General features: G+C 43.0%; 1 protein-coding gene across 1 annotated transcript in view; it reads right to left on the reverse strand.

The window, feature by feature from the left end:
- Positions 1-6,776: 6,776 nt before the first annotated feature.
- Positions 6,777-13,818, reverse strand: part of LOC144679415 (regulator of G-protein signaling 22-like) — a 117,707-nt gene continuing 110,665 nt past the window's right edge. The window contains exon 9 of the mRNA XM_078539772.1: positions 6,777-6,881. Within this exon, the coding sequence (XP_078395898.1) occupies positions 6,777-6,881 (105 nt within the window). The remainder of the gene's footprint in view (positions 6,882-13,818) is intronic.

A 13,818-nucleotide genomic window follows, 5' to 3' on the forward strand; every position in this document is an offset into this window, starting at 1 on the left:
ACGATTCTACGGTCTGTTCCTATGTGAAAACATGCCATTTGGCATGAAAAATGCACTGGCTACATTTCAAAGATCAAGTGATTGCCAAATTCAGTGATTGCGTTATGGATATCAATGACCTTTTGATGCACAGTGGCACTTGGAGTGATCTTGATAGGCATGAGTGTTTTGTTTAACAGCCTGGCCAAAACTAACATTGTCATAAACCTGGCAAAGAGTGACTTTGCCAAGGTAAAGGTTACTTATTTAGAGCATTTAGTGGATCAGGGTCAAGTGTTGCCTTGAGATGCCAAGGTTCAGACAGGCTTTCCTTGTACCCACGTTATTATTTTTATTTTAAAAATAGACAAGGCTTTACCCTGACTAGCCTTGACTCATGCCAGAGGAATTTCTAACCTTCAGAAGCCAGCCAAGACCGCGTTATCTTTAAAGAGGTGCTAATGCCCTCTGTAACAGCTGACAATCAAATTCCGAAGAAATGCGTCAACCCCCTTTACATTTCTAAGGCAGGACTTTAACCAACTGAGACGGTATGTCTGTAAAGGACAAAAGGGACCCTGACTCCTCTTTTAAATACCTCAAGATTCCAGACCTGGGAAAATACATCCTTTGTCCAATATCTAGGAGTAATGGGAGGTATGTCACATGACCTCCCCCAAGCTGCTAGAACCTGTAATATTGCTGTGTGGAACTGAACCCAGGCAGTCTGCCATTTTACCGTCTAACAGGTAGCAACAGAAAGAGCTCTGTCCAGCTAAAGTGCCTAACCCTCATCTACACTGTGAACTACTGAAACATTGGAACTTTTGTATCTGTGCCTTCAAGACTAATTTGTCTCCATGTGCCTTTTCCCATCGTTGAAGTCCTCGCTTCTGGAAAGACGGATAATCCTGCAACAGTTTTAGCCTGCCAGCCTCTGAAGGAATATGCCACTGGACTTTTGATTCTGGACTCTAGGCTCATGTGAAACCATAACTCTTATTTTTATCATGGTCTTGCCCTATACCCCTTTAATTCCCTTTCCATCTTTTATTGGATGAGTGCAAAAAGGGACAGTTTTGTGTGTTTGTAAAATAAAGCAACCCTTTTATTTGATCTTACTTCAAGTTTGCTGTGGGGTTGTTAATAGAGAATTGTATCACTCCAAACTGAATGGTTGGGGAAAACATGCCACCACTTGTGAAGGGGTGAAATCAGAAATCAAAAACATCTTTCTGTTTACGCTTGGGTAGAGAGTGGAGAAATCAGGGCTGTTTAAATTAATCCCCCTCCTGTTTGTACACTTAGTATGGGTGGGTTCTACAAGAAATTTTTAGCAGTTACACCATTGACGAATTTGTCGTAGAAAAACACAAAGTTAGAATGGTTAGAGTCATGGAAAGGCCAGTTATCTATCTACTTCTCTGGGAAACCTTATAAGCACCATCAAAGAAAGTACTTGAACATTGAGAAAGAGGCTTTAAGTCTCGCCTTGATTCTTCAAAAGTTTGAATTGTACATAACCAATAGGAGAAAGTACCAGTCTATACAGACCACAACCCAGTTATGTTCCTAGAAAAGCTCAGAAAATAAAATATGTGTCAAAGGTTTTTCTATGGAGTCAAAGTCTGCAGTGAAGTTTAATGTTACAATCATTTATACTAAACATTTTGCATGTTGCATTGCAAAAAAAAGTGCTCCATCCATAGATTAAAGAAGGGGTGTAGGGGAGAAGGAAGGCTCTAAATTTTCATAATTCAAGATGTTTAAATTCTGCTGCTCATAATTACCGAATTTATTTCATTTTGTTATTTATTAAGCCCTTATGATTTTGTAAATACAATATGTATGATGGTGGAATATGAAAAAATGTTACCTGTACAGTATGTAATAAGCTATTTTTTATTTGTTAAAATGTTTATGCTGTTATGAACTTGCTGTATTTTGAGAACATTATAAAGAAACTTTTACTATGGCAAAGCTTTCCTTTTCCCAAGGGGGAAAGTACCATTGTGTGCAGAGTTGGCACAAACCGATCAGCGAGAAGTGGTGGGATGCATGCGCAAAGGGCAAGCGTCCAGATCTCGGCCAGAAGCAGCAGCAGATTATACTGGTCCCTGTCCCAGGGCTCAATGACACTGACGTTGATGTCATTCTGGAACAAGTGGGTATTTTGCGGGATGGGGCTTCAGGTATGACCAGGGGCCAGCAGCCAGATCTTCAAGCAGGACTTCAGCCTCTGAAATGGCACAAAAATGGGTCTATAGAATAATGAGTTAACAGATGGGATTCGCTAACGTATGACTTTGATGATGATGTACCACTGACAACAGTCAGTCATGTGTTAGACTTCTCTCTCTCTTGAGGGAGGCTGGAATCATGCCTAGGAGCAACATGGCTAATTTCTAACCTGTTTAGATGTCGTACTAATAAACAAGTGTTAAGCAGATGCCAAAGTATGTCCACAGTCTGTCTAAGAACCAAGTCCCACTCCAAGAGTCCAAGTTAGAAGGACCAATCTCAGAACACGGCGGCAGCCATGGAGACATTGATGGAAAAAGAACATCAATATTGTCGAAGGAACCAGGGTGAAGAAACCTTTGAAAGCAGCTCAAAGAATTTCAGCGGAAGAAGGCGGCACACTAGAGAGAAGTAACAATGACTGTACCTAGTGAGTAGCCCCTGCCCTTGCCCCGCACATTTGACTGCCTCAAGCCAGCAGTGGAATTTACGGAAATGCCATTTTCTCCAGTACTGAACAGTGTCAGTCTTCACGAGAAGGAGTAAAAGCTTCTAATTAGCTCCTTTCTTTATGCAGTAGGTCCAGTAGCAGATCATGTTCTGCCAAGGTAAGGTGTGCTGGAGCCCACTGCAGACTTTGACTCCATAGAAAAACCTTTGACACATATTTTAGCCCAAAGTAAAATTTAGTAATTGAATGAGTACTCTTTAGTCAGCGCTCCAAATAACCTGGGAAATCGATTCAATTATTCCTAACTGACCTAGGTCACCTAGCTAGTTCTTGCAGTTACTGAAGAACAAGCTAATCTGTGATTGCATAGTGGTGGGTGTCTGGGATGCAAAACTCTCCGACTTTCTGCAGACCAAAGATGATCTTACTTTGGATCAAGCGGTCCAGTATGTGAGGCAAGCCAAGCTTAGAGCATTTAATTGAGCTATAATATTCTGAGGCTTCATGTGACTCTGTGGAGTGGATAGGCCCACGGGTAGCAGCCTCACCCTCACGAAAGTCCACCAAACCAGGCAGAAGGATGGGAAACTCCACACCAGCAGCTATTTTGAGATGCTTGTGTTGTGGTGCAAAAGTATAGCCCAGCAAGGAGGGCGAGGAATGCTTCCAATGAGGCAAAACTGGACATTACAAGCATTTCTACAAATGCAGTAATTTTAATCGCGGTCCAGACCAGAAACAATTTATGAAACACATTCCTTCCAAGAAATGGAAAGTCAAGAAAAAGATGAAATTAGAGTTCCTTAGTTCACACTACTGGTCAAGTTACAGTGCAAGTTGAAAGCTTCAATACCATCTTTAAAATTAACACTGCAGTTGCTGTTAGCACATTACCAGATTACCTCGACTGGTTTTAGCCAATGACCATTCATTAATCAGACATCAAGTTACAAGTTCCAAGCTGCATTGATCTTCCAATCAAAGACAGGATTATTGCTCCTCTTAGCTACAATGGCGACAGATCGTTGATTTTCTCTATTTCCTTCACAATCAATGTATATCTTTATTGAGTGGTGATGTTGGCATATTTCTAGGAATCCTAGACAAATCAGGTGATGCTCATCATTTGAACGACTCACTGTCTTTCCTACAATAATCTTCAACCTTTTATTTAGAAGCAATGGAAATTCAGCCTTCAGAAGCTGAGGAAGTTTATACAATCAGAAACAAGTTCTTATCGTTCAGAGGCACCATCCACTGGATCATAGGCCAAGATTGAGGGTATGAATCTCTCAGTTTTTCATGAAGTAAAGCCAAAGGTGGCAGATACAGAAGGCACTGCAGCACATGGTAACCATCCGCATGAAGATCTGTTGGACCTGAATTGGCTCTTCCTAGAGAGTGATGAGGAAGAATCCCTTGCAGTGCTGAGTGGTCTCTTGGAGATTGACGTTCGAGAGAATGATTCATCTTTCCCATTGATGGATGCACCTTTTGAAGTCTCTATTGTCCTTTTAGAAGAAACAGCTGTGCTTTTAGTGGCTGAACAGCATTCAGATCTTATTTCCACTGAATCTGCTGATTTATTGCCGACTCTATGTGCCATTGTTCATAAAAAGTCTTTCACAGAGACTGCTTTGCCTGAGTCCAGGTTAAAGTCCATAGAGGATAACACAGTTATAGAGCTGGTAGCTACCCAGGGTAAAAGTCAATTGGTACTTTTCCTTCCCAGCTGAAAGTCATCTTCTCTTCACAGTTGAAAGTCAGCACAGAAGTTGCGGCACAATCTTTAGCACTTCTGAAGCTGCAGAATCTTGTAGAGCAATCTTGTCCCAGAGTTGATTTTCAACAAGAAATTCCTCTCATTCTAGAATATGATGCTGTCTTGTCTCCATGTTCTCAACAATTCTTCCCATTGCCCATTGTGGAGCAACATCTCACAGAGAGAAATGTGGCTCTCTTAATAACTGTCGACAGAAAGTAGACGATCCTCCTAGAAAATCATTGGGAAATCATTTCTGCTTCTTTTCCTGACAGGAAGTGGGTCATTTTTTCTGCCTTTGTCATCTAAGTTCATTGAAATCTCAGATTTTCAATGCCTTTTCAGTCTTTCAAATAGCAGCAAGTGATAGACAAGCTAAGCGATCTTACAACCAACGGATCAGATCTAAGCTCTGCAGTCCTGCCACCTTCAGTCATGAATGGTGGTGGACAATTAAACAACTCACTAGAGGAGCTGGCTCCACAAATATCCACATCCTCAATGATGGAGGAGTCCAGCACAGCAGTGAGAAAGATAAGGCTGAAACATTCGCAACAATCTTCAGCCAGAAGTGCTGAGTGGATGATACATTTCAGCCTCCTCTGGAGGTCCCCAGCATCACAGATGCCAGTCTTCAACCAAATCGATTCACTCCACGTGATACCAAGAAATGGCTGAGGGCACTGGATATTGCAAAGGCTATGGGCCCTGACAACATTTCAGCAATAGTACTGCAGACTTGTGCTCCAGAACTCGCCACGTCCCTAGCCAAGCTGTTCCAGTACAACACTGGCATCTACCCGGCTACGTGGAAAATTGTCCTGTACGCAAAAAGCAGGACAAATCCAAGCCCACCAATGAACGCCCCATCAGTCTACTCTTGATCATCAGTAAAGTAACGGAAGGGTCATCAACAGTGCTATCAAACGGCACTTGCTTAGCAATAACCTGCTCACTGATGCCCAGTTTGGGTTCCGCCAGGGCCACTTAGCTCCTGACCTCGTTATAGCCTTGGTTCAAAGATGGACAAAAGAGGTGAACTCCTGAGGTGAGGTGAGAGTGACTGCCCTTGACATCAAGGCAGCATTTGACCGAGTGTGGCATCAAGAAGCCCTAGCAAAACTAGAGTCAAAGGGAATCAGGGGGCAAACTCTTCACTGGTTGGAGTCATACCTAGCACAAAGGAAGATGGTTGTGGTGTTGGTCAGTCATCTCAGCTCCAGGACATCACTGCAGGAGTTCCTCAGGGTAGTGTCCTCAGCCCAATCATCATCAGCTGCTTCATCAATGACCTTCCTTCCATCATAATGTCAGAAGTGGGGATGTTCGCTGATGATTGCACAATGTTCAGCACCATTCGCAACTCCTCAGATACTGAATATCCAGGCTTGGGCTGACAAGTGGCAAGTAACATTTGCAGCACACAAGTGTCAGGCAATGACCACCTCCAACAAGAGAGAATCCAACCATCGCCCCTTGATGTTCAATGGCGTTACTATCACTGAATCCCCCACTATCAACATCCTGGGGGTTACCATTGACCAGAAACTGAACTGGACTAGCCATATAAATACTGTGGCTACAAGAGCAGGTCAGAGGCTAGGAATTGTGTGATGCGTAACTCGCCTCCTGACTCCTCAAAGCCTGTCCACCATCTACAAGGCACAAGTCAGGAATGTGATGGAATATTCCCCATTTGCCTGGATGAGTGCAGCGCCTATAACACTGAAGAAGCTAGACACTGTCCACACAAAGCAGTCTGCTTGATTGGCACTACATCCACAAACATTCACTCCCCCCCACCACCGATACACAGTAGCAGCAGTGTGTACCATCTACAAGATGCACTGCAGGAATTCACCAAGGCTCCTTAGACACCTTCCAAACTCACAACCACTACCACCTAGAAGGACAATGGCAGCAGATAGATGGGAACATCACCACCTGGAAGTTCCCCTCCAAGTCACTCACCATCCTAACTTGGAAATATAATGCCGTTCCTGCACTGTCACTGGGTCAAAATCCTGGAACTCCCTTCCTAACAGCACTGTGGGTGTATCTACACCACATGGACTGCAGTGGTTCAAGGAGGCAGCTCACCACTACCTTCTCAAGGGCAACTAGGGATGGGCAAATAATGCTGGCCTAGCCAGCAAAGCACACATCCCATGAATGAATTAAAAAAAGAGCCGTGAAATCAATTTTTGGCCTTCTCATCATACTGTCTGCTCATGCTGCCGAACACGCCTGACAGCAGCAGGTACGGAAAGTTCCGCCCTCAAATTCATACCACTTCTAACGATTTACCTTCAACAATGCAGATATCATACTGATTCATTCAAGCTACCAAAATATTGCTTTTCGGGTGCAATTCCTCACCTTCAACGCATCACTTTTCTTCCTAATCTTCTGTAACATCTGGTCCTGCACTAAGTCTTGCATTTTTACCTGGAGGGCAGACGCAAAGAAAGACTTTAGGATCAAATTATAAACAGATATCAATTGTATTCTTTCCAGCCCTTTCAATATATTCCACTTAATACTTTTTCCACAAATTTCATAAGTACAAAAGGGAATTGGATACCAACTTGAAAAGAAAAAAATTGCATTACTTTGGAGAAAGAACAGGTGAGTGGGATTAATTGGATGGCTATTTCACAGGCTTTTTCATTCATGCATTGCGGGCATCAATCGCAAGGTCATCATTTGTTGTCCATTAAGTGATGAGCCACCTTCTTGAACTACCGCAGTCCATATTGTGTAGGTGCACCCACAGTGCTGCTAGGGAGGGAGATCCTGGATTTTGACCCAGTGTCAGTGAATTCCTTCCAATATTTCCAAAATTGAATGGGTGATTTCAACGGAAACTTGCAGGCGGTGGTGTTTGTATGTGCCTGCTGCCTTTGTTCAGCTAGTTGATAGTGGTTGCAGGTTTGGAAGGTGCTGTCAAAGGCACTTTAGAAAGTTGCTTGCAGTGCATCTTGTGGATGTCACACTCAGTGCCAATGTTGGAGGAAGTGAATGTTTAAGGTGGTTGATTGGGTGCCAATCAAGGGGGTTTCTTCATCCTCAATGGTGTTGAGCTTCTTGAGAGTTATTGGAGCTGCTGTCATCTAGGCAAATGTGGAATATCCAATCACAATCCTGATTTGTTCCTTGTTGATGGTAGGCAGGCTTTAGGGAGTCAGGAGGTGTGTTACTCACTGTGGAATTCTCAGCCTCTGAACTGCTTTTATTAGCCACAGTATTCACATGGCTGGTTAAATTATGTTTCTGATCAATGGGAATGTTGGTGCTGAGGGATCCAGCAATGGTAATGCCATTGAATGTCAAGGGCGAGGATTAGATTCTCTCTTGTTGGTGATGGTCATTGTCTGGCATTTGTGTGGTGTAAATGTTACTTTTCACTTACTAACCAGTCTAAAGCAAAGCAACAGGAGGGAGAAGCCTTTATAAACAGCGCAGTGACGGAGCAGCAGGAGAGTTGAACCTTAAATACAGTGTGAGAAACATTGCTAAGTGCAGAGCAGCAAAGCACGGCAGAAGAGAGGGGCACTGGTGAAAAGCAGAGACAAACCACGAACTGATGTCACAGGACAAAAAAGTAACGTGACATGAGTATACGGGCAAGATTTGAATTTCTATTTTAATATAATTTTATTTAAATTAATCAACTTTACTCTAATACTAGATCAATTAATTAGCATACAACTAAGGTTGATTGATAATTTACAGTCAGTGATCAATTAAATAATTAAACCTGAGTGCATCTGACTCTGAACCAGTATTCTATTCTGAATACTGGCTGGAGAGTAATCGTTCTGCTGGATTGTGCAGCCAGGGTCTAGTTCACAGCACCATGCTGGCTCAGCTGTATGGGAGGGGTGGTAAAGGGGAAAAGATTGGAAAAGCAGAAACTTGAGCACCGGGTTTCATAGCTTGAGCAGCGGCTGGAGTCACTGTAGCACCTTTGCGAGGCTGAGAGCTATGTGGATAGTACATTCAGAGAGGTGGTCACACCACAGCTAAAGGGCCTGGAGATAAAGAGTGAATGGGTGACCACGAGGCAGTCCAAGTGAAGAAAGCAGATAGTGCAGGAATCCTCTGGGGCTTCCGCTCACAATTCGGTTTTCCGTTCTGGAAGCTGGTGAGGGCGCTAGTTCCTCAGAGGAATGCAGTCAGAGCCAAGTTTGTGGCACCACGAGCAGCTCGGCTGTACAAGAGGGGAGGAAGAAGAAAGAAAGAGCAACAGTGATGGGGGATTCACTGGTTAGGGGAGCAGGAGGCATTTCTGTGGTCATAGACATGACTCCAGGATGGTATGTTGCCTCTTTGGTAAGTTGTCAAGGATGTCACAGAATGGCTCCAGGGCATTCTTCTTGGGGAGGATGAATGTCCAGAGGTCGTGGTCCACATTGGTACCAATGACTTAGATAGGAAGGGGGATGTGGTCCAACGATCAGAATTTAGGGAGCTAGGTAGAAAATTAGCAAGCAGAACTTCAAATATAGTAATTTCCGGATTACTTGCAGTGGCACGTGCCAGTAAGTACAGGGATAGGAGGATAAGGCATGCTAATGCATGGCTGGAAAGATGGTGTTGGAGGGAGGGCTTTAGGTTCCTAGGACACTGGGACTGGCTCTGGGGGATGCCACCTGTACGAGCTGGGTGGGATGCTCCTGAACAGAGAAGGCACTGAGTTCCTTCTAGTTTTGCTAGTGGTGTTGGGAGGGCTTTAAACTAACTCGGCAGGGGTGTTGGAACCAAGGGAAAATATTAGAGAGGAACACCAGGGTGCACAAAATATTGGGAGGGACAGATAGCACTAGTACAGAGAATAGTAAGTTAATAGGTAAAGTCGGGGTGAGGGAGAAAGTAACACAACCTAAATCAGGGCTACTATGCATGTATGTAAATGCACAGAGCATAGTAAATAAGATTGGCAAGTTACAGGCACAGATTGCCATGTGGAAATATGATGATGTTGCGATGACAGAGACCTGGCTCAAGGAAGCACAGAACTGGACGTTAAATATTCCTGGGTACAAGACATTCAGAAAAGATAGGAAAGGAGGAGGATTGCGGTATTGGTTAAGGAGAGCATTGCAATGCTGGAGAAAGAGGATGTGCCACAGGGTTCAAGGACAGAATGAATTTGGCTAGAGCTAAGGAACATAAAGGGTGCAATTACATTGCTCGGTGTAGTCTATAGACCGCCAACTGGTGAGAAGGGTGTAGAAGAACAAATCTGCGGGGAAATTACAGAGATGCAAGCATTATAGAGTAGTCATAATGGGGACTTTAATTACCTAAATGTAGACTGGGACAGTAGTAGTGTAAAGGGCGGAGAGGGGCAAAAGTTCCTAGGTTGTGTTCAGGAAAATTTTCTAAAGCAGTGTGTGTCCAATCCAACAAGATGCACTGTTGGACATGGTTCTTGGAAATGAGGTGAGCTAAGTAGATCAAGTTTCAGTGAGGGAACATTTGGGAGACAGTGACAGTATTGTATGTTTTAGGATGGTGATAGGCAATCCAGAGTAAGAAAAATTAACTGGACGAGAGCCAACTTCGATGGGGCAAGCACAGAGCTGAGCCAGATAGACTGGAACAAAAGGTTGGTGGGAAAAACTGTAGTTGGACAATGGGCTACCTTCCAAAAAAAATTGGTTTGGGCATAGTCAAGGTATATTCCAATGAAAAGGAAAGGTAGGGCAAACAAATCCACAGCTCCCTGGGTGAAAAAGGAGATAGAAATTAAGGTAAAAAAGAAAAGATGTGCTTATGACAGGTGTGAGGTAGAACATACAATTGAAAACCTAGAGGAATATAGAAGGTTCAGAGGGGAGGTGAAAAAGTATTAGAGAAGCAAAGAGGGATTATGAGACATGACTGGCAGCCAACATAAAGTCTTCTATAGGCATATAAATAGTAAAATGGTGGTAAAAGGAGGAATAGGACCGTTTAGGGACCTAAAAGAGAATTTACACCTGGAGGAAGTTATTAAATGAATACTTTGCATCTGTTTTTACCAAGGAGGTAGATGCTACCCAGGCCATGGTGACAGAAGAGGAAACTCTGTCACTAGAAGGGCTCAAAATTGATAAGGAGCAAGTTTTGAATAGACTGTCAGTACCTAAAGTTGACAAGGCAGGACCGGATGAGATGCATCCAAGGATATTGAAGGAAATGAGAGTAGACACTGGCCATAATTTTTCAGTCTTCCCTAGACTCAAGGGAGGTGCCAGATGGTTGGAGAATTGCAAACATTACGCCGTTGTTCAAAAAAAGGTTGTAAGGATAAGCCCAGCAATTACAGACCAGTCAGTTTAACTTCAGTGGTGGGCAAGATTCTAGAAACAATTATTCCGGATAGAATTAGTAGTCACATGGAAAAATATGGGTTGATAAGGAAGAGCCTGCATGGATTTCTAAAAGGGAAATCATGTTTAGCTAACTTGGAGTTTTTTGACGAGGTAACAGAAAAGGTCGTTGAGGGTAATGCTTTTGATGTGGTGTACACGGACTTTGAAAAGGCATTTGATACAGTGCCACACAAAAGACTTGAGAGGAATAAAAGGGACAGTAGCAACGTGGGTACAAAATTGTCTCAAAAATAGGAAGCAGAGAGTAATGGTCAATGGTTATTTTTCAGGCAGGAGGAATGTTTGTAATGGAGTTCCCCAGGGGTCGGTATTGGGACCCTTGCTTTTCCTTAAATACATTAATGACCTAGATCTTGGTGTGCAGGGGACAATTTCAAAGATTGCAGATGATACAAAGCTTGGGAGTGCTATAAACTGCGAGGAAGACAGTGTAGAACTTCAAAAGGACATTGGCAAGTTGGTGGAGAGGGCAGATAGGGGGCAGATCAAGTTCAATACAGAGAAGTACGAGGTGATGCATTTTGGTAGGAAGAGCATGGACAGACAATGTAAAATAAGGGGTGAAATTTTGAAAGGGGTGCAGGAGCAGAAAGACCTGAGTGTATATGTGCATAGATCATTGAAGGTAGCAGGACAGGTGGAGAGAGCAGTTAATAAAGCATATATTATCCTAGGCTTTATTAATAGGGGCATAGAGTACAAGAGCAGGGAGGTTATTCTGATTTTCCATTAGACACTTATTAGACCTCAGGTGGAGTATTGTGTACAGTTCTGGGTGCCACATTATAGGAGGGATGTGAACACATTGGAAAGAGTGCAGAAGAGGTTTACTAGAATGGTTCCAGGGGTGAGAAACTTTAATTACCAAAATAGATTAGAGAGGTTGGGGCTGTTCTCCTTGGAGAGAAGAAGGGTAAGAGGAGATTTGATAGCAGTGTTCGAAATCATGAGGGAGCTGGAGAGAGTAGATAGGGAGAAGCTGTCCCTACTCGTATAAAGATCAAGAACAAGGGATTTGCAAAAGAAGCAAATGTGGCGTGAGAAAAAACTTTTTCACACGAGGGGTTTGGGTCTGGAATGCACTGCCTGAAAGTGTTGTGGAGGCAGGTTCAATAGAGGCATTCAAGAGGGCATTAGATGATTATTTGAATAGAATCAAGGTGCAGGGGTAGGGGGAAAAGGCAGGGCAATGGCATTTAGAGAGCCGGTGCAGCCACGATGGGCTGAATGACCTCTTTCTGTGCCATTAAAATTCCGTGACTCTGTGATTTTTAGTTGACTGTGAAGCTGTTCTTGTAATGCCACATACTGAACATTAATGCCATGTGTGGCATTACATAAAAATGTTTCATAAGACGTATTTCCATTGTGTTAATTAGTGAATGCAAAATTTATCTTTTTCTTTTGTTTGGTGTATTAGTTGCCTGTTAATTAAAGTATATACATACATAAGAACTAGGAGCAGGAGTAGATCACTTGGCCCTTCAAGCCTGCTCCGCCATTCAATAAGATCATGGCTGATCTGACTGTAACCTCCTGCCTACCCCCGACAACTTTTCACCCCCTTGTTAATCAAGAATCTACCTAGCTCTGCCTTAAAAATATTCAAAGACCCTGCTTCCACTGCCTTTTAAGGAAGACAGTTTCAAACGCTCACAACCCTCTGAGAGAAAAACCTCCTCTTCACCTGTCTTAAATGAGTGACCCCTTATTTTTAAACCGCGAGCCCCAGTTCTAGATTCTCCCAAAGAGTAAACATCCTCTCTACATCCACTCTGTCAAGACCCCTCAGGATCTTAAAGGTCTCAATCAAGTCACCTCTTACTCTTCTGAACTTCAGTGGATATAAGCCTAATCTGTCCAACCTTTCATCAAAAGACAACCTGCCCATTCCTGGCATTAGCCTCGTAAACCTTCTCTGAACTGCTTCTAATGCATTTGCATGCTCCCTTAAATAAAGAGACAAATACTGTGGTCTCACCAGTGCCCTGTACAATTGAAGCACAACCTCGCTGCTTTTTTAATCAATTCCCTTCGTAATAAGCGATAACATTCCATTAGCTTTCCTAATTACTTGCTCTACCTGCATACTAGCCTTTTGTGATTCACTAGGACACCCAGATCCCTCTGAATCTCAGAGCTCTGCAATTTCTCAGCATTTAGATAATATGCTTCTTTTTTATTCTTCCCTCCAAAATGGGCAATTTCACACCTCCCCATATTATACTCCATTGTCCAGGACTTTGTCCACTCACTTAACCTATGTCACTAGTTCCAGACCCACACTTCTCTCCCTCAAACTGAATGTAAAATTCAAGCATATTATGATCTGTCTGATTAATGTTGATTTTACTTTGTTTCAGTAAAAGTCTCAAAAAAATGAAACATTGTCCACAGGATATTGGTTGTTGTAGATATTCATCATAGAAATCGAGAGCTGGAGGTATTCTGGAACTGTATAAAACACTCCTAGGCCACAGCTGAAATATGGCATGCAGTTCTGGTCACTGCACTATAGGAAAGGTTTGATTGCACAGGATCAGGTACAGAGGTGATTTACGAGGATGTGGCCTGGCTGTAGAATTTTAGTTATGAGGAAAGATTGAGTAGCTAAGGATTGTTTGAACAATGTGCAATCATCAGAGAATATCCCAATTTCTGACCTTTTGGACACTATATGAGGAACTCCGGCATTGATAGCCCAGGGCTGAGTTGACTGACCTCCAACTGTCAGTGGACAGCTTTCTGTCTGATTCCTGTTGACTTAAACATTATGTGGGCTTCCTGACACATTGCACAATCAAATGCTGCCTTGATGTCAAGGGCTGTCACTCAATGGAATTCAGCACGTTTTTCAAGAACAAGGCTGTGATAAGGCCTGGTGGAACACAAACTGGCCATCTGATCAGGTTATTGCTGAGTAAGTTCCACTTGAGAGCACTGTCAATGACACCATCCATCATTTGGTGATGATTTAGAAAAGCCTGATAGGCAATAATTGA

Source organism: Cetorhinus maximus, chromosome 4 (genome assembly GCF_964194155.1).
Source record: "Cetorhinus maximus chromosome 4, sCetMax3.hap1.1, whole genome shotgun sequence".
Lineage (NCBI taxonomy): Eukaryota > Metazoa > Chordata > Chondrichthyes > Lamniformes > Cetorhinidae > Cetorhinus > Cetorhinus maximus.